Source organism: Oncorhynchus clarkii, chromosome 33, assembly GCF_045791955.1.
Source record: "Oncorhynchus clarkii lewisi isolate Uvic-CL-2024 chromosome 33, UVic_Ocla_1.0, whole genome shotgun sequence".
Taxonomy (NCBI): domain Eukaryota; kingdom Metazoa; phylum Chordata; class Actinopteri; order Salmoniformes; family Salmonidae; genus Oncorhynchus; species Oncorhynchus clarkii.
In genome coordinates this window covers 9,541,303-9,563,265 of record NC_092179.1, presented here as the reverse complement: position 1 = coordinate 9,563,265, position 21,963 = coordinate 9,541,303, and the positions used below count along the sequence as shown (strand labels likewise).

Genomic DNA, 21,963 nt, shown 5'->3' with positions numbered 1-21,963 from the left:
GAGACCACCCGCCACCTCATCAGGAGCATGCCCAGGCGTTGTAGGGAGGTCATACAGGCACATGGAGGCCACACACACACACACTACTGAGCCTCATTTTGACTTGTTTTAAGGACATTACAAAGTTGGATCAGCCTGTAGTGTGGTTTTCCACTTTAATTTTGAGTGTGACTCCAAATCCAGACCGCCATGGGTTGATAAATTTGATTTCCATTGATAATTTGTGGGATTTTGTCATCAACACATTCAATTATGTAAAGAAAAAATAATTTAATAAGAAGATTTCATTCAGATCTAGAATGTGTTATTTTAGTGTTACCTTTATTTTTTTGAGCAGTGTATAAAATCGATAGGTGTTGGTAGTGTTTGGGGTCCAAACTCCAGAGAAGCAGGAGTGGATATTTGACTAGTTACCTAATCATGCGTCACTACTGTGCTGCGTTAGTGTTCTATTACAAGTCATACTTGTGGGAAGAACATCAAGTACTGTAATGCCACAATATCTTCTTCCTCAGTCTGTTCCTCACTCAGCTTACACAAGGACTAAAGCGCATATCTCTGGAGGACCCATTAAAACGGCAACATTCTCTGAAAAACATGTTCAGCTGTGGCGTTGTGTCAACGTGACCATTTCATAGGCAACTGTAAAACAGTTCCTCAAATGTGAAATCGGCTTCCAGGAAAATCTGAGAGAATAGAGTCAATTAGCCAGAAGTCCATTTGGTTGTCTGCTAATTGGGCTCTGCTCTTCTACTCATTTTGTGTGTCAGAGAAACCATTACATAATACAACACACCTCAGCTTAACATGGGTCTTATCCTAACTGGTCTGCTTTAGGACTAAGTCATAACAATGATTGACTGGGTAATATGCACTGAAGATCAAGAAACACATTGAGACTAGTTCAGTTAGTATTTATTTGAGTTTCTCACATCCAATAGACATAAACTACACTGAGTGTACAAAACATTAACACCCCCCTCTTTACATGGACAAACTGACCAGGTGAAAGCTATGAGCCCTTATTGATGTCACTTGTTAAAGCCTCTTCCACCAGTGTAGATGACGGGGATGAGATGGGTTAAAGAGTGATTTTTAAGCCTTGAGACGTGGATTGTATCATGTGTGCTATTCAGAAGATGAACAGGCAAGAGACTTAAATGCCTTTAAACAGGGTATTGCAGTACGTGCCAGGCGCACCGGTTTGTGTCAAGAACTGCAACACCACAGGGTATACACACCGTTTCCCCGTGTGTATCAGGAATGGTCCACCACCCAAAGGACATCCAGCCAACATGACAACAGTGGTAAACATTGGAGTCAACATGAGCCAGCATCCATGTGGTAGACTTGTAGTCCATGCCCCGGCAAATTGAGCCTGTTCTGATGGCAACTAAATACTAGGAAGGTATCCTAATGCTTGGTATAATCTGTGTATAACAAAACACCAGACAATAAACCAGGGTCCAAGGGGAAGTCCATAGGAAACGTTAACCAATTAGTGCATTTTCAAATATTATAACTCAATGTTAATGGAACACAAACATTAAAACAGAGCAACAAAGTCTACACCTCACATAACACTTTATTCCCTACATAGACACTGGCAAGCCTATGGGGAATAGAGAATCACTTGAGACAGACATGATTATTCATATTTACAAATACCAAACACTTAACTGGATAAATTAAGGATAGTAACAGTGATATTCAAGAAGGTTCAATTGATGGTTAATAAAAGAGCAGGTTGGACCCATTAAATCACATCAAAACTCCCCGACGTCAACCCTCTTGTCTCTGAACTTGTTCCTGGCCTTTGTCCGAGCCTTGAAGGCAGCCGCATTGTAGAGATGCTGGAAAAGAAAACCTCAATGTTAACACAATAAGACAGGTTCTTTTTTTGCGTTGGTATATCCATTTGAAATGGGCAAAGACTTAACCCAACGAGTCCAACCGCGACATGATTTGCACTTCTAGCCCCTTTTAAAAACAGTGTACGTTTCAGCTTCTGACTGCTGGGTTGTACCATTGGATAAATACATTTATTCTGCATCCGTTGGTCTGCGTGATTAACGGAGGGGTGGGGTGAGCTAGAGCGGTGTTTGTGAGACATGGGCAGATCCCGAAGGGGCTGGGTCTTTTTACAAAAACTTCTGTAGAGTCCAAATGGTTTGAGCAAAAAAAGAAAAATGGCATTTGTCAAAAACTCATGAACGCAACATTTTATGTCAACTTGTTTTGTGATGCACTTGTAGATCTGGTTGTCCTGAAAATAAAGTGGTAAAACACGTCATTGTGAGGCTAAATATAAAGGGCTGGACATTAAAGTCGGCTGAGACACCAGCAAAAACCGTCTCGAGACTGATCGGGTTAATTGAAAGAAAATGCACGTGACCTTTTCAAAAAAGTTAGTCGAGTTCAATTAGTCAAAGAATGAAAAGTACACAGTCTAGTAAGGATACTTGCCCTTTCGAAGCGGGAGATTTTCATGGACTTCAGTGTGGCCGCGTCAACCAGCATGGGGGGTCCCAGTTGAAACACGTCGCGAATAAACTCATTGGCCTGTAGGTGGTAGTTCATGCCAGAGCCCACAAACTCCCTGAAGGCGTCGTAAGTCCTCTTCCTCACCCAGCTGTCGATGGTCATACGCTCCGTGCTGAAGCGGATTGTCTCAGTCTGAAAATCTCTCTCCTAACACACACACACACACACACGTCAGCTGAGGCAAGGCTACACTGTTCTGGATTCTCACAAGACAACAAAATGGGTAAACGTTATTGATAACAAGGGTAGATTAGGTTGGCAATGGCAACCAGCTGCCAACACAGGCACACAGAATTCCCACCATGAATCAGCAATGAGTCATCACATGAAATTCAAATTCTATTCCCCAGACAATGCTCATCTACTATTGTATAATCTGCCCGCTCACCTCCACAGCCTTGAGCACGTCCCTGAACACAGACCTCTGCTTCCTCTTGTCAGTCTTGGCACGGTGTTTGTTGCAGTCGGTGGCCAGAGAGTTGAGCTTGTCACACAGGGGCTCCCAGTCATCATACTCAAACTCCTGAGAACGTCACAACAGAGCATGGGTCAGTCATCACTCAAGTGTTTACAGATTGACATGCTATGCTGGCACTGCATTTCGGTAAAATGCCATTTTAATTCAGTACAGGATGGGGATGTGCACAGCCAGACATTGTATTCATTTGAGCAAAAACTACTTATAGGTAGGTATATTTTAACTGAAAAGGGCATTCTCTACATTAAAATAACCATGTGACATTGTTACATACAAGGATACCATGACAACAAATTATACAACACATTTAAACAGTTTATGAAGTGCCCCCATTAAAAAATAACTGTAGCCTTCACGTGTAGCTTGTTGGCCAATCAAAGCGGCTCCATGTTTAGCATATGTAGAGAGAGTTCACTAATGCAAGATGGAATAAAGTTACAGAATTATAAAAGTGACCAAAATGAGAAGGAGTAGGCTACAACGAGCAATTAACCCAGCTAGCTATTCAAGGCTACTCCAGCCAAAACAGGCTGAGGGAAGGCTATATGGGGATAAATAACAGCCAAGACTAGCTATCTCTGCCGCCGTCTGCTCGCGCCTATCTAACCGGCACTTCCGCAGCACTTCTCAGGACAAAAAGTACACACCATTTTATATACAGACAACCAGTCAATAGTTTGGACACCTACTCCTTCAAGGGCTTTTCTTTATTTGTACTATTTTTTACATTGTAGAATAATAGTGAAGACAAGCTATGGCATGACATATGGAATCATGGATTCGTCAAAGTAACCACCCTGACTTGAACCAGCTTCATGGAAGTAGTCACCTGGAATGCATTTCAATTAACAGGTGTGCCTTGTTCAAAGTTAATTTGTGTAATTTCTTTCCTAAATGCATTTGAGCCGATCAGTTGTGTTGTGACATGGTAGGGGTGGTATACAGAAGATGGTATTTTACCAAATAGGGCTAAGTCCATATTATGGCAAGAACAGCTCAAATAAGCAAATAGAAACGACAGACATGGTCAATAATGCGGAAAATTTGACGAAGTTTGAAAGTTTCTTCAGGTGCACTCGCATAAAATCAGAACGCACTATGAAACTGGCTCTCATGAGGACCGCCACAGGAAAGAAAAGACCCAGAGTTACCTCTGCTACAGAGGATAAGTTCATTAGTTATCAGCCTCAGATTGCAGCCCAAATAAATGCATCAGAGTTCAAATAACAGACACATCAACTGTTCAGAGGAGACTGCATGAATGAGGCCTTCATGGTCAAATATCTGCAAAGAAATCACTACTAAAGGACACCAATAAGAGGAGAGGAGCAATGGACATTCGACAGGTGGAAATCGGTCCTTTGTTCTGATGAGTCCAAATTTGAGATTTTTGGTTCCACTTGCCGTGTCTTTGAGACAGAGTAGGTGAACGGATGATCGCCACTTGTGTGGTTCCCAAGAGAAGAATGGTGGTTGTGTGACGGTGCTATTCTGGTGACACGGTTTGATTTATTTAAAATTCGAGGCACACATATCTACCACATTCTGCAGCGATACACCAATCCATCTGCTTTGCACATAGCGGGACAATCATTTTTTTTTTTTTCTTCAACAGGACAATGGCCTAACACCTCAAGGCTGTAGAAAAAGCCTCAAATGAGCAGGTGGGTCCAAACTGTTGACTGGTACTGTACATTTAGAATGTCCGGATATCCAACAAATTCATGATACTGGTCGAATAGTGAAATCCCCCCCCCCCATTTCCTAGTACAACAGGATTGAAAATCCAATAAGATTTGAACTTCCTAAATGAAATCTCATTGAATCTCCTGAAATTAAATGGAACTGAGCCACACAGACCAGAGAACAGGTGAGCACTTACAGGGTCCATGTCCCTAGCCAGCTCAAACAGCAGAGCGATGGTCTCTCCTGCTGCTATCCTCATGTTGACGTCATCATTCTCCAACAACCGGGGTAGTTTGGGCAGGTGCCTGAAAGACAAACATTTCAGTCAAAAACAAGTAGACTTTCTATTTAAGGCTTCCCATCGCCATGATATTTCCTTCATCCACACTGGTAAGACAACTGGACAGGTAAGGACGTCAGGAACACACATTCACTATATTGTTTTGATCAGAAACATCCAAAGACCTATAGGCTGAAATGGACTGAAAGTCGTGTCCCAGAGGGACTTAGAGGTTCGAGTTAAGTACATACTTGTGTGTGACTGCTTTGACCTGGCTGCCTGTGCAGATTGTGAGCAGCAGGGCCCAGGAGAGGAGGGCGTTGGTGTGGAGCAGGGTGGTCTGGGGGTTGAGAGAGGGGCGACTCCCATCCTCCTTCACATAGGAACGCATGAACAAACTCTCAAAGCTCTCCATGGTAGCATACACATCCTGGATACCCAGAGAGAAAGAGGTTCATCATTTATGTTTAACCAGGGTGTGAGATTGAACTATGCAGTCATTTTGAGAGAGGTCTTGGTTTCTGTACCTTGTTTAAAATGCTGAACAGAATAAATGTTAAACAGAATGTATTTTGTGCTGCTGAAGAATTTGGCAAAGTAGTTCCACATACAATCAAGCATAGTCACATTGGAACGTCAAACATAGCCACATACCAGGATGTCATCTTCCGCCACCAGAGTGCACAGGCCCAAACTTGTTGCACACTATAAAAGAAACAAAAGGCCACTTATAAACTCAGCAAATAAAGAAACATCCCCTTTTCAGGACCCTGTCTTTGAAAGAACTTGTAAAAATCAAAATAACTTCACAGATCTTCATTGTAAAGGATTTAAACACTGTTTCCCATGCTTGTTCAATGAACCATAATCAATTAATGAACACGCACCTGTGGAACGGTCATTAAGACTAACAGCTTACAGACTGTGGGCAATTAAGGTCAGTTATGAAAACTTAGGACACTAAAAAGAGGCCTTTCTACTGACTCTGAAAAACACCAAAAGAAAGATGCCCAGGGTCCCTGCTTATCTGCATGAACGAGCCCTAGGCATGCTGCAAGGAGGCATGAGGACTGCAGCTGTGGCCAGGGCAATAAATTACAAAGTCCATACTGTGAGACAGGATGGACAGCTGATCGTCCTTGCAGTGGCAGACCACATGTAACACCTGCACAGGATCGATACATCCAAACATCACACCCGCAGGACAGGTACAGGATGGCAACAACTTCCTGAGTTACACCAGGAACGCACAATCCCTCCATCAGTGCTCAGACTGTCCGCAATAGGCTGAGAGGCTGGACTGAGGGCTGTTGTAAGGCAGGTCCTCACCAGACATCACCGGCAACAAAGTTGCCTATGGGCACAAACCCACCATCGCTGGACCAGACAGGACTGGCAAAAAGTGCTCTCCATTGACGAGTCACGGTTTTGTCTCACCAGGTGTGATGGTCGGATTCATCTCACAGCAAGAACTGGCAAATCTGGTGCAGTCCATGAGGAGATGCACTGCAGTACTTAATGCAGCCAGTGGCCACACCCCTCCCCTTGTTCAGGGACACATTCAATTTCTGTTAGTCACATGTCTGTGGAAGTTGTTTATGTCTCAGTTGTTAAATCTTATGTTGATACAAATATTTACACATGTTAAGTTTGCTGAAAATAAACGCAGTTGACAGTGAGAGGACGTTTCTTTTTTTGCTGAGTTTAGCAAACCAAACCTATTTTAATGACGGGGTCCAGGCAGATACTCACAGCTTGTCTGGCTTGGATGTTGGCTGCGCCATCCAACAGAATGTTCTTGAAGATGGGTTTGAGGGTCTTGAACACCTCTTCGCTCTCAACGCCTGAGCCCAGCTGAATACACAGCAGACAGGCCAGGGAGGCTGCTGCACACTGCTCCGGTCCTTTACCTGAGAGAGGGATTTGATTTATTAGGATCCCCATTAGCAACAGCTAGTCTTACTGGGGTCTGACAAAGCACACAGACAAGACTTTACATGCATTTAAAAAACAACAGCATGTGCACATCTATCAGTTAGACATACATGTCAGTACATACACAACAAGTAGGTCACATGGGGGAAAGGCATTGTATTTGTTTTTTGAAACAAAGTGCGGTTCACTTGCGCTATATAAGATGGAAGGGAGTTCCATGCACTCATGGTTCTGGATAATACTGTACATTTCCTTGAAATTATTCTGTACCTGGGAACTGTGAAAAGACCCTTGGGGTGACCCTTGTGTGCGTTTAAGTTGCCTCTGCAAATAATTGGGAATTTCAAACACATGAATGTTTGTTATAAAAACAAGTGACGCAGTCAGTCTTTCCTCAACTCGTAGCCAAGAGAGACTGGCATGCGGTGTCCCTAAACCGGGACAGTTGTTGCTCAATATGCGACTAGAATGACATTGCAAACAGCCAACTTTCCTGGACATCGACATGTCTTATGAGCAGAAAGCTTAAACAAGTGTTAATCGAAATGCTGTGTCCAATTTACAGTAGCTATTACCGCAAAAAAATACCATGCTATTGTTTGAGGATAGTGCGCAACAACTAAACACTCATCACAGCAACTGGTTTGATACATTCACCTCTGAATGGTAGCTCTTGCTCTGGTTTGTCATCCTGGAAAATGTAGCATAGTTGTTTGATAAAATCAATTTTGGGTTCTACTGTTTGACCCCACTGCCACCTCACCCACCCTGCCCAGCCATCTAGATGAGAAGGTTTGTGTATTTTCTGTAGGGAAGCTAATGAGCCATCATGTATGAAATTCATGGGAGTATCCAAACTCGCCATATTATTTTTGTATGTTAACTATAGTTATGTATGAACGAGCGGGGCGGCAGGGTAGCCTAGTGGTTAAGAGCGTTGGGCTAGTAACCGAAAGCCGAAATCTGTCGTTCTGCCCCTGAACAGGCAGTTAAACCCACTGTTCCTAGGCCGTCATTGAAAGAATTTGTTCTAAACTGACTTGCCTAGTTAAATAAAATGTACATGTATAACTTGACCATTTCAGCACATTTGGGCAAACTCCTGGCAGACCGGATACAAAATAGTGTAGTGATGTAATCCTTTACTGGATCAGTCTGAAATTGCACACACTGCTGCCATCTTGTGGATATCTAAATTACACCTAAAATTCTACATCACCGTCTGGCCTCTTGCATTTCAAAGATGCAAACAAAAATAGAAAACACGTGTTTATCTTTTACCATATCTAATTTGTTACATTCTCCTACATTAATTTTACATTTCCACAAACTTCTAAATGTTTCCTTTCAAAAGGTATCAAGAACATGCATATAATTGAATCAGGTCATGAGCTGAGGGAGTTAAATGTGTTATTTTAGGTAGAAATTAAAATAAAAAAGGTTCCAATCCTCAAGGTTAACTAGGTCTTTTGTTGCAACACTTGACCATATGACTGGACAATCAAGAAAACTTTTAATGGCCACGTATTCCAAAACAGACTGCAACACTTTAAGGTTTTCAGTGACTTCATTAGCTGTGGTTGATGATGCGTATATGGTTTAGTCAGCACACATGGACACATGCTTTGTTTAATGCCAGGTCATTGGTAAAAATAGAAAAGAGTAGCGGGCCTAGAGAGCTGCCCTGCGGTACACCACACTTTACATGTTTGACATTAGAGAAGCTTCCATTAAAGAAAAACCCTAGAGTTCAATTAGATAAATCTGAATCCACAATATGGTAGAGGATGAAAAGCCATAACAAAATTCAACAGGTTATGATCAATAATATCAAAGGCTGCACTGAAATCTAATAGTACAGCTCCCACAAACTTCTTAATATTAATTTATTTCAACCAATAAGTAAATTGTGTCAGTGCAGTACATGGAGTTCCCTTCTCTATAAGTCTTAATTTGTTCACAGAGAAGTAGCATTGGATTTTATTTTAAATTGCTCAGCACTGGCAGCCAGCCGATTGGTCTACTGTACCACTCTTGGGTAGCGGAATGACTAGCTTCCATCCAGACCTGAGGACAAAGACTTTACTCTAGGCCCAGACTAAAGATATGACAGATAGGAGTACCTATAGAGTCAGCTACCATCCTCAGTAACTTTGAGGGGTTATAGTAACTACCAGACCAGAACTAAAGATTCAAACACTCAATACAACAATACAATGTGGGTCTGTATTGGTATTCGGGGAATATGAAGCATGAATTGGTGAAAGCCTGTAGTAGCTAACCTTTCTTGAGACAGCGCTCAATGCTGTCAGTGATGGTCATCCTCCTGTCTGAAATGAACTCGTACAGGATCCTAGTTGCCATGGCAGCCTTCAGCCCATCCAGGGCTCCCTGTCTGGTCTTGGCACTGTCAACGAGGTAGGAGAACAGTAAAGATTCAGGCCTAGTGTCTGCAGTAGCTTATGTAACTGCTACACAATTAAATTATCAGCAGCAATCTGTGAATGGAAAGGATGACGTCTTGTTGCATTGTGTTCATTATATAGCATCTCAGGTTTCGTCGACCCAGTCCTAGGCCTCTGGTTCCATCTCGTCTGAAAGTGAGACAGCTAACAGAGAAATAGCAGGTAGATCGGTTTCCCACAGTGGTTTAGACTTGCCTCTTATCCACAGTGCTGTCAATGAAAACCTTCAGCTTGTACTGTAAATCCTCCTGGGCTGTCTCCTCACCAGCCTCCCCTCCTACACATATGAAGATTAATAGAACACAGCCTGAGAAATACAGAGTTGTACTAGGCTATTCCCTTTGTAGATTGTATTCTTTGAACCATTTAAGATAAAAGCATAACATAAAAGGGCTGTAAGGCATTTATAACTTTACAGGTCAAAAGTTAGTCCTTTAAAAAAAATGTACTTGCCCTTTGTTGTTACTTTATGACTGGGACACAGGCAAGCATATGTACACACAATCACATACCTTCCTCTGCCACACTCATGGCATCACTGAAGCTGCTGCAGCGGCTGAGGGTCTCGATGGAGGCATCCTCATCACTGAAAGGCTGCACAGCTCCATGCTGCCCCCCTGAAATGATTACATGTCCCACGCCCGACCCCCCAACAAATCATACATTAGGTCATGGTAGGTACAATGTGTGCATTTTACTCCAGGGGCTTAACTAGTACACTTCCATGCAATCACAACGCATAACTTTATACTTTTTATGGGATATGCACTTGATATTCTCTCCCCTCAAAGTCAAGGGCTCCCTAATCTTCTGCTGAATGTGCAAACAGCACAGCTCCTTGGGTGGGTAGCTGGCCAGGCAGTGACATAATCTAAACCCAGCTGGTGCAGTTTATTATGATAAGACTGTTCCCATCTGAGAGGGAGGGCCACACTGTCTGCTCTGCAGTGTGTAAAGTGACCATGTTCACGTGGCAATCCATTGCTTCCTTTTCAGACCATAGCAACAAACTATTCTGAAAAAGGAGGCAGACACCACCCAAATAGCTAGTCGACTAACACGATCCTGCTTTATAGCATAGCTGGCCCTATAAAACGTGTGCCAGCAATGTAGCTAGCTTGCTGTAATGTGAATAACTAGTTACCGAGCTAGCTAGTCCAGCGAGTGTTATATAACCATGACGGGATTAGATTAATCTGTCACGGTCAAGCATGTGTTACACTGGGTGAAAGTTGACAGCATTAATTTCGGAACCGGGCCTCCCGGGCGTGAGCCAGGTGCCCCGTTCAAGGTCCAGGGCGAAGTTCAGTAGTAAACGTTAAGCACGTGCAGTTATGAGTAAGATTCGGTGTCCCACATTCAAAACCGATTGCTTTTGATAACGTAGTATCTGCCTTCCCAGTGAAAACTAGTTCAATGTAAACGTATTTTATGGAAAAGCATGTTGTACGTTTCCGGACGATGCACCATGCTGCCTTGTTCAAAGCATGAACCCCCCCCCTCCCCTCCCCTCCCCTCATCATCATCATCGTTTTTGGCCGCTGACGTCACGGCAGGCAAGTTTGTTAAGAAAAAAACGTATTTTCAATGACGGCCAGGAACAGTGGGTTAAGAACGGCCTCGTTCGGGGTCAGAACGACATTTTTACCTTGTCAGCTCGGGGATTCGAGTGTGCAACCTTTCGGTTATTAGACCAACGCTCACTATGCTAACGTTACCTGCCGCTCAGCATAATCGAATCATCCCATTATTTGACCTGATCGACTGTCGATCTCACTCCAATGTTGTGGCGTCCTTCCAACTAAACTTCGTGTCCTCAAAACAACCTATCCTTATACAGGAAGGGAGCCAAAGAGAACTCGCTAAAAACTAACATTAGAGCAACACTGGCCAACGGACGTTAGTTGCTAGGTAACGAATTCGTTTCAAAAGTCAGTCTAAAAAATAAATATACTGTAATCGCGGTTTCGGGGGTCGTTTCTATAATCACAATACTCATACAATAATATCGGCAAACAATCTGATGTTGAAGTTAATTAAAATTATTTTAAGAGAAAGCGAGAGTTCTTTGTCTGGAAGCTCTGATTTCAACGACAAAACATGGGCAGTGATGCCACACTTTTGTAGTTCTGTTTGACATTACCGGTCGTTGAGCTCAACACGCTGTAAGAATGTACAGAACTACAACTCCTACAACGCACAAAACTCAAACCACGAGAGTAGGCCAAAACAACCCGGTCTGTAGCGACTTTACTTACCCCTGGAACTCCTCTTCTTGGACCTTGGCATTTTCGTGCGGATACGTATGAAAATATGAGCAAAAATCAGCCGATACACGACCAGTTTTTATTAAACTGTCTCATAAATTGACAATCTTCCCGTGGCACGGTAGAGAAAAAGGAATTAAAAGCGATCCTGGAGAAAGACTGTTGGCGAAGACGATACATTTTCCCTCAAAAAAAAACTAGGGTTGCGTTAATGTGGTGAGGTTCTAAGTATTTATACGACCGACGTCACATGATCAAATATGGGTTTACCCCTGCACCACCGACCAATCATGTTGTATAAGTGTATGACGCGGATGTGATTGGCATCTCTTCGCTGTCTGGGGTTATGTTTTCTGTGGTCATGTTCTTTGATAGCCACATGAGGGTGCTGCTACCCTGTCCACAAAATCCCTGCCGTATCGGTCGTTGCTCTAGATTTATTTGGAAGTCCAACTGATGTCACCCTGTAAAAGTTGAAAATTGTTTAAGGTTAGGTAAGGGTTATGGTTAAGTTTAGGGTAGGGTAGGGATGTCCCAAGGATCCTGGATAGCACTAACCCTGATGAAAAAAGCACTATCCCTGGCCTAAAATCCTCAGTGCTGAGGTCTTCTAACTGGGTGGACAATGATGTACATAAAGCAGTGGAGGTTGCTGAGGGGAGGACGGCTCATAATAACATCTGGAACGAAGCCAATGGAATGGTATTTGATACCATTCCACTTATTAACACTCCAGGCAATACCACGAGCCCATCCTCTAAAATGAAGGTGCCACCAACCTCCTGTGGTCATCTGCTCATAGATCTCAGGTTTCTTCACAAGCATATCTTTGCCCATGCAGCTGGGGTCTCAATTCCCAGGAAGGTCTCTGGAGTGAGAATCTTCCTGTGGACTTTGGAGGCTGCGCCAGTGCCTGATTGCCAGTGGAGGCAGTGGCCACGCGGGTGTCCAGCAGGCTCTTCATCATCACATCAATTTCTGTAGTCAGGTCCTTTGTGCGGGTCTCTGGAGACGCCATGAGTCCAATGCAGGCGGCTGTGACCTCGGAGCTCAAACCTGGACGTCCAGCACCCTTCTTCTTCCCATTCACGACAGTCCCCAAGAAGCCCAAACACCATCTTGTTGATGTTATCGGCAGGGCTCTCTAGGGGCAGGGCAGGGGAAGCCCAGACCAGCCTCTCTCTCCTCAATGGACTTATCAGCCTTCTGTAGCATTGAGTCAAGGTTGATGCTATAGCTATCCATGTCTAATGGATTTATGAAAGACAATCGGCGATGGCGGACTTTTATACATTTTGGAGCGTGCGTCATAATGGAACCCCAAATGACATCATATTACTTTTTGACCACATTGTCTGCTGCTTGCGTGTTTAATATTATACAATTATTTTTTTTGCAATCTGGCGTGCGGGATGTTTAAACAAAATATTTGCTATCAAAGAATCAGTGCTGAAACACTATAGCGGGTCACTGCCAAGCATAATTAAATAAAATAATCAGAATTTCAGAATGTGGGGGTCCCCCCTGTCCCCTGTGAAAGTTGTGCCCCTGTGCTAAACTGTGCAGAAACCATATGAAAAGGGTTGGTGACCATAAAATACCTATATTCATATTCTATCGACCGTTAGGCCTATGTAAAACAGTTTGATTGCACTTACCAGCCAGTTGTCTTCTTCTCCGTGGATCTGACTGTATCACTGGTTGAAGATAAGTAGTACTTCAATCGCCAACAACCCACGCTACATACACTAGAGCATGGGCCCCACTTTGGTTTTAGAAGTGTGTGGGGGGGGGCATAACCTGTCAGGGGGACCTCCCCCAGAATGTTTTTGGGCATCTAAAGCAAATTTCCTGCATTTTTACACAATCCAATATGCCTTCTCCATTTAGAACAAAAAGTAAGCAACAATGCCCACAGTCATCAAGCTAGGTAAGAGATCCGTATTGAATATGTTTAGGTGATTAATAAGACTGAACTAGATCTAAAGTAATTCAATAATAGATATTGTGTTGCACCTTTAACCAAATGCCTAACAAATGAGCAACTCTTGAAAAAATACAAATACTTGTTATTGGCTTTATTAAGATATCCTCTATATTACATTTTTGCCAGAACGACCAGCCAGCCCGAGTCGCCTGCATGCCCGACCCCCACCAGTCTAGTCAATGACTAAACTCTCTCCCAATACAATTTCCTTCCCAGTGTACACCTTAAATTGCTTTAATTCCAAGGGAAGGTTTAGAAACAAAACTAAAAACCCACATACACCTCAAATATACATTAATACACAGAAACAGCAAATCCTCCATGTATTTAAACTCATAGGACTAATAGTACTGTAGAGCTCTTTTTACTTCCACACAATATAGCTGGGTCGCACTGTACCTAGGGGTCCACCACCCTGCAGCGCCAACCAAACACACCCCACTCAACTTTAGGATCTTAGTGAAACATTTAATATTGGTGTTGGGTGTGTTAGGCCAAGGCCAGAGTGACGGCAGAGGACGGCAGACCACAGGACGGCAGACCATCAGGGCCAGGACTGAGTACCTCAGCAGCTAAATAGGAATCTCCCCTGACGTAGGCATGTTTTCAATACAGACTCCTTTAGTCGTAGGCCGTCATTGTAAATAAGAATCTGTTCTTAACTGACTTGCCTAGTTAAATAAAGGTTAAATAAAGAAATAAAGTTGTACTGTATTCCATATAAGGCATCCAGGCCTTGTAAAAGTTGCCCAGTATACCCTTAATCTGGTAATAAATAAAATCTGGTGATACATAACTTGACATTGTGGGAGGATAACCAACATTTCCAAGCAAACACAAACAGGGAGAAGGGGGAATCAAATCAAATTGTATTGGTCACACACCTGATTAGCAGATGTTATTGCAGGTGTAGCGAAATGCTTGTGCTTCTAGCTCAAGACAGTGCAGTAATATCTAACAAGTAATATCTAACAAATTACACAACATACAGTGCCTTGCGAAAGTATTCGGCCCCCTTGAACCCCGCAACCTTTTGCCACATTTCAGGCTTCAAACATAAAGATAGAAAACTGTATTTTTTTGTGAAGAATCAACAACAAGTGGGACACAATCATGAAGTGGAACAACATTTATTGGATATTTCAAACTTTTTTAACAAATCAAAAACTGAAAAATTGGGCGTGCAAAATTATTCAGCCCCTTTACTTTCAGTGCAGCAAACTCTCTCCAGAAGTTCAGTGAGGATCTCTGAATGATCCAATGTTGACCTAAATGACTAATGATGATAAATACAATCCACCTGTGTGTAATCAAGTCGCAAAGTTCAAGGGGGCCGAATACTTTCGCAAGTCACTGTATACCCAATACACACACATCTAAGTAGGAATGAATTAAGACTATATGCATATGGACGAGCGATGTCAGAGCGGAATGGACTAAGGTACAGTAGAATAGTATAGAAAACAGTATATAGATATGAGATGAGTAATGCAAGATATGTACATATTATTAAGTGACTAAGATACGGTAGAATAGTATAGAATACAGTATATACATATGAGATGAGTAATGTCAGATATGTAAGCATTATTAAAGTGACTAGTGTTCCATTCCTTAAAGTGGCCAGTGATTCCTAGTTTATGCCTTTAGGCAGCAGCCTCTAATGTGCTAGTGATGGCTGTTTAACAGTCTGATGGCCTCGAGATAGAAGCTGTTTTTCAGTCTCTCTGTCCCAGCTTTGATGCACCTATACTGACCTCGCCTTCTAGCGGGTTGAACAAGCAGCGGCTCGGGTGGTTGTTGTCCTTGATGATCTTTTTGGCCTTCCTGTGACATCGGGCGCCGTAGGTGTCCTGGAGGGCGGGTAGTTTCCCCCCGGTAATGAGGCATTAAGCTAGGTAAGAATCTGTAGACACGCGGAGATAAAAGAACATAGTCTTTGCCAGAATTCAGCTTAGCCTTCACAAGACCATAGCATATGCAAATATGTCCCCTTTTGTGTTTTACAACTTCAGCAGAGGAATTACATCTACGGATGGCCTTAAATTGCAGTAATTTATGTCTGAGATGATATGAACATGACTCGGCATCCAAACACATCTGTATCCATTCATCATCAATAGCTTCTACCAGGCCTTCAGCACATTTTTGTTGTACATGTTTTGTGTCATCAGGAAAAGTCTCTATCAACCCTTGATACAGTTTGGAAATCAACTTCAGAGGTTTGTCAGACTGCCTTAAAATAGAATCAGGCTTGTCCAGTGTTTCCTGCACAGAGAGAATAAAGTGTATCTGCACAAATTCACCTCACCTACATCAGACTTGTCCTCCCTGGCTGCCTGGCCCTGCTGAGACTGTGATATGGCCATTTCCTGGAGAGACTCCTTCCCCTCCAGGAGACAGTCAAACATGATGACAACAATGTGGTGCTTTTATTCTTCTCACTTTGCTTGGTGAGGTAGATTGCTGCTATAACTTGATGACCCTTCACATACGTAACCATTTCCCTGGCTCTCTTGTAGAGGGTATCCATTGTTCTCAGTGCCATGATGTCCTTGAGGAGCAGCTTCAATGCATGAGCAGCACAGCCAATGGGTGTGATGTGAGGGTAGGACTCCTCCACTTTAGACCAAGCAGCCTTCATGTTCGCAGCATTGTCTGTCACCAGTGCAAATACCTTCTGTGGTCCAAGGTCATTGATGACTGCCTTAAGCTCATCTGCAATGTAGAGACCAGTGTGTCTGTTGTCCCTTGTGTATGTGCTCTTGTAAAAAAAACTGGTTGAGGGGTGGAGATTATGTAGTTAATTATTACTTGTCCGCAAACATTCAACCACCCATCAGAGATGATTGCAATACAGTCTGCTTTCTCTATGATTTGCTTGACCTTCACTTTTTATTTATTTTTAACTAGGCAAGTCAGTTAAGAACAAAGTCTTATTTGTAATGATAGCCTAGGAACAGTGCCTTGTTCAGGGGCAGAACAACAGATTTTTACCTTGTCCGCTCAGGGATTCGACCTAGCAACCTTTCGGTTACTGGCTCTAACGCTCTAACCACGAGGCTACCTGCCGCCCCAGAACTCTGCATCCAGCAAATTAGTAGATAAAGTATGTCTAGTTGGATGGGTGTATGCTGGGCAAAGAACATTCAGAAATCTCTACACAAATCTAATACACATTGCCTGTGAGCATCAGAGGTGAACCAGTTGCATACACAGCTTGAGCAAGACATTCATCACCTATAGGCCAATGCCAGTGTCGCTGTCATCATTCTCGCTGCTTACAGTTCAGTAGCCTAACCTGCGAGATCAGGTGCGAGTGTGATCTCAAAATAGAGTAGGCTATAGCCTATGCATGGGTGGAGAAGCACTGTCAGTTATCTTTCCAAGGAAATGTACTTCCATAATAGGCCTATGATTAGACAATAATTTATTACAACAGAATGAGTCACGACAAAACATGTTATAACCATGTATGTGTGTGGTAGGCTAACTGACGGTACTTGTCACAGGGGAAGACTCCAGATGATGAGGCATATTTCCAGGAGAACATACTATTGCTTGCTTCTTGACATCGTTTCCTGTGTTTTGATTGATTTTGTGTTGTTGAGTTGGGGCTAGAAGATAAATAGTTGTGTGGTTGAATATCATGGGTGCCTGCTAAAACTAACGCAGGGGATTTCCTTAGGGAATAGAATATAATATTATCGTTGCCCATTTTGAAGGTGGCTAACTTGAATTGCTCTATGCAGTCTCAGATAGACTTTTATCAGTCATAGACTAAACCTGCAATATAGTCACAACCTTTACCCACTACACCAAGCAGGTTACTATGGCCTGTATAGAAAGGGAACAGACTGGCGAGCAGGTATATTATGTATTATATTTGGAAGGGGATACATTTGATAGACATTACGAATATTCCAATCCCATCAGAGTGTACAATTGTGTCCTAATATCTGAATAACTATCAATTTAGAAGAATAGATTAAATAGAAGTATCATTGCTTTGTTTTTCTAAATAAGCTGACTAGCTGTTATCACTGGGTTGATGTGTACCTATTTGGAGTTTCTCGCATGTAGTTAAAAAAAACTCTGTCATTCCAACAGACCAATTTGGTTTCAATTTCGACCACATTAAAACAATGCTCTGATGTTTACGGAAGACACTTGGAGTCAGTCCGACATACAGCAGGCAGAACTAGAGTTTTAAGAATCAGAAGAACACTCGCTCATTCACCGCAAATATATAATTTAAAACTTCGCCAACTGGCGCAGGCGTAGTACACGTAAGTAGGCCTAGCTTTTTATTTGATAAATAAGTAAGTGCCGATTTAATAACTTAAAGTTTGTTAAAACTTTGTCATCGTGAAAGTTTTACTGTCCAGTTTCCCAGTACGCTCCTGTTAGTGGACATTGATAATATTTCAGAGATATGGTTGTGTTTGTGAGAAATCTTCCTAACGGGAATTTCGCATTAATATGAAAAACGTATACTAAAATATGAAAATACTATATGTAAGGTTTCAAAGTCGATATATATTTTAGCTCGATATATATTCCGGATTTGAGAAGAAAGGTGATGTGTTCAACAGTGAGCCTGTCAATTTGCCTTAATTCTCGCACAGCATCCGGCGTAATTGACGCGGTGCTATTTGCCTGATTTTTTACCTCTTTTTTTTCTTATGGCCTCCATTGAATTATCCTCTCCAATAATTATTGAGCTGTTTATGTTAGAGACATGAGGTTTGGGCCAATGGTTTTCCTAGAGGAGTATCTACACAATTAATAATTCATTTTAGCCGTTGATCAAAATATGCGTTTTTGATTAGACACCCTACAATTTATGACATTCGGGACAAAACATTTTGTATCTAAATAATAATTATTTTATTGCATAAGCCCACGTGCTTTGCTCAAGGGCACCTTGGCGATTCAAACTAGCAACCTTTCAGTTACTGGCCCAAAGCCCTAACCGCTATGCTACCTGCCACCTTTGATGTAATTTGTCAAACTGAGAAAACTCAGTCACAGGACAAAAGGGCATGCCTTTGCATGTTGTCTTCCCATTTTTTGGCATCAAAATTATGCTGCTCTCTAGAAGCTGGTTTTCATGTTTTTGCAATGAAAATGCTCATTTTCCATTCCCAATGTCCTGTTAGGGCTGACTGTGCATTGCACTCTTCCAGGAAAGTATATGTTTATAAACTGTTTTTAAATTGCATAGGAGAACTTATACATCAATATTGTCACTTGTGCAATGGAGGACGCTGCAGCTATACACTCACTTCCTGCTGTGGTTTGTTTGTTTATTTTTGTTTAGGGAGATGGCGAACAGCAATGCCAAGCTGTGTGTGTGTTTTGGGTTCATTGGGGAGATGAGCTGGAGGAGGATGGAGCTTCAATCCTGGGGACCTGGAGACTGACAGGGAGGAAGGTATAAGGCCGACTCAGCCACCATACCTGGGTTGTATTCACTAGGCACCAAAATGGAAGAAAAGGGACTGAAAATGGGAGGGACTACCTGAACTTATCTAATAAGGATCACTCGTTTTTATTTTACGTCTTTATTTTTTACGAATATGACCCTGAACTCCTCTTTGGGTTTTTAAAAATGTATTTACCCCTAACCCCTCTTCTATCTCTGCCTTTCAGATGCTATATAGAGACTGGTGGTGCTGATGCTGAGAAGAGTGGGAGACAAACTCAATGAGGAGGTGAAGTATGGCAGGAAATATCAGTTTCTGTAGGTAGAGCCAGTGTGATTGTGTAGTTCTGTCTCTGCCCACTTGGTGTCACTCTACACACAGATAATAGTAATCTATCTGCAAGACTGGAGTTGTGTTTAAAACTATCTTATTTTACCAGGCAAATCAGTTAAGAACAAATTATTATTTTCAATGACGGCCTCGGAATAGTGGGTTAATTGCCTTGTTCAGGGGCAGAATGACAGATTTTCAGCTCGGGGATTCAATCTTGCAACCTTTCTGTTACTAGGCCAACGCTCTTACCACTAGGCTATACTAACCGCACCAACTGTGCTATTTGTGGCGTCAATTGAGAAAATAGTATGCTTATTGGTCATAGTATGGATATAGTTCCCGGATGTTGTACTAAATTTGCCAAAATATGAAGTATACACATCGAGGACACTGTTTACGTACTTTAAGGCCCACAATGCAATTGTTCCGGAAATGGGCGTGGCTCAGTGTTTTCAGATTTGAAGAACATGGCGCAAAATATGCAGCCGAAGTACACATAATTATGACAAATTTTAAGAAAATGTTGAGCAATGTAATACAGGAATTACTTTTCAAATAAGTTACCTTACACGTTATGTAGGCTGACAATTTGTTAGCTACGCTGTCCTTATCATTACAGCATGTACCGGTATGCTAGTTGGCTACTTATACATCAAACTTGCCAGTATATTAACTATAGGCTATCTAACTACCCGTGTCATAGGTTTATTTACTTGATTATTCCCGTCATTCTTTGTTCAGCTAAATGTTATAGTCGTTTTGCGTTCTCAATGGATATTCGGGTGCTTTTGTAAATTCGCTCTGGCTATCTACTCCGATTTCGCCTGAGTAATGTTATACCTCAGAGCAGAGTGCAGAAAATGAATTTACGAACGCTCAACACCGGTTGAATATGGCCGGTGTCAGTAAACCCCGGCAAAAAAAAAGCGTTATTAAATTGTTGCCAGCAGCACATTTAGTCACCAACGCTCTGGATAACATGACAACTGCCTAACCAGCTGTGTTAGGGTGAGTAAAATGGTCAGTGGTCTCATTTGTTTCTGGAAGTAGCTAGCCAACGTTAGCTTGATTGCCGTTGTAAGGTCAGAACGCTCAAATCAACCCTACTCCTTGTCCCTAGCGTCCAGTGTGCACTCCGAGAGTGAAACGCTCTGAATTTACGAGCCTACGCTGGCACTCCAGATTGAATTTAAGAACCCATCCGAAGTTGTAAAATGTCTAACTAGTCATTTGTTATGCTAACAAGCTAGCAAGAGGTTGCATAGCAACAGCATCAACTTCCCGTAAACAGGCGAATAGCTAATGTGCTCAACTGAAAGGATACTGTTAATTTACAGTATACTAAAACGAACTATAGTATATACTCATATATAGCATGTAGTATTTACACATTAAGTATGTAGTATACAGTATGTTAGTATGTGTATTCGAAACACAGCTTGGGTTTTAGTGATGGCATGTTTATAGTGGTTGTTGCCCTGTCCTCCCCTCACAAAGAGAAACATGGAAGAGATGGTGGTGCATTCATTTTTCATCACACAGTCATTCACCCAGAAAATACTTGTTGGGATGGGGTGTAAACTTTACTGTCCTTTATCCTGTCAGGTCCTGAAGGACGCCTCACTGTCCTCAGCTGTTTGGCTTCTATGAGAGGACCATCTCTACCAGCACTCATGGGTCACCCAAGGCCCAAATCGCCATGACTTGATAGGTAATCATGACAGTTACATCAGAATGTTTTCAGCCCATTTTTAAACACTAATGGGCAGTTTCCCAGACATATATTTAAACCGAGTCCTGGACTAAAAAGCATGCTTAAGAATCCCAATTGAAAGTGTTTTTTACTCCAGGAATACGCTTAATCTGAGTCTTGGAAACTCCCTGTAAGTGCTTTACATTGTATGCGGCTAAATCACCAATTGGAGTACCACAAGCATGTATACCCATTGGCGTAAAGCAGCCATTTTGTGTCAAAAGTCTCAGCCTTCTCTGCTCCACCAGGTGACCAGTCGCCTGTAAGCGGTGGACAGCCTCCCTATGAGCCGGGTGCTGGGCTTCGGAGCCAAATACCTGCAGGATCACTTCTCTTCCTGGGCCAGACAGCAGGGTGGATATGTACGTACAAACAGATGTATATTGCTTATAGTACTGGAGTTCCACCTCCTTGATCCTATCAATGATCTACAGCTGACAAAAATATCAATGCTATTTTGTGAGATGTCGAGCAACGATCAATAGTTTTAATTTCTCTCTCAACAGGAGGAAGCTTTTGTGAATGATGATGATGAGGAGGAAGTCGACTGAGCCAGAGGGATTTTCCCCCATTCTATACCCCCATTGTCTTCTTCCCGGTTATCCACTCTTTTCCCAAAGTATGCACTTGTGCATTTTCTGTCATGGATCAGAATTTGATTGGTGTAATTATTGGCTAAAGGGAGTTTCCACCATTGTTAAATCTATGACGGGAAAGGGTAGATAATTGGGATCTAGCTCTCTAACCCTAGCCCTAACCCCTAGAGAAGTTTCAACTCAGGGTAATGTATTTCTATTATTGCATGC

The 21,963-nt window shown here is 42.4% G+C and overlaps 1 protein-coding gene and 1 long non-coding RNA gene across 2 annotated transcripts; one reads left to right on the top strand and one right to left on the bottom strand.

The window, feature by feature from the left end:
- Positions 1-899: 899 nt before the first annotated feature.
- Positions 900-11,885, bottom strand: LOC139392541 (interferon-related developmental regulator 1-like). The gene is made up of 11 exons (XM_071140586.1): positions 11,647-11,885; positions 9,901-10,005; positions 9,584-9,665; positions 9,206-9,330; positions 6,741-6,898; positions 5,643-5,693; positions 5,240-5,418; positions 4,905-5,013; positions 2,933-3,067; positions 2,467-2,691; positions 900-1,853 (listed from the first exon to the last, which is right to left on the bottom strand). Exons 1-11 carry the CDS (start codon positions 11,675-11,677, stop codon positions 1,767-1,769), a joined length of 1,287 nt encoding a protein of 428 aa, XP_070996687.1. The 5' UTR covers positions 11,678-11,885; the 3' UTR covers positions 900-1,766.
- An 8,384-nt stretch (positions 11,886-20,269) lies between these two features.
- LOC139392498 (uncharacterized) lies at positions 20,270-21,724 on the top strand. The gene is made up of 4 exons (XR_011629696.1): positions 20,270-20,412; positions 21,010-21,115; positions 21,406-21,519; positions 21,664-21,724. It is a non-coding gene; the product is annotated as an uncharacterized lncRNA (long non-coding RNA).
- The last annotated feature ends 239 nt before the right edge of the window (positions 21,725-21,963 follow it).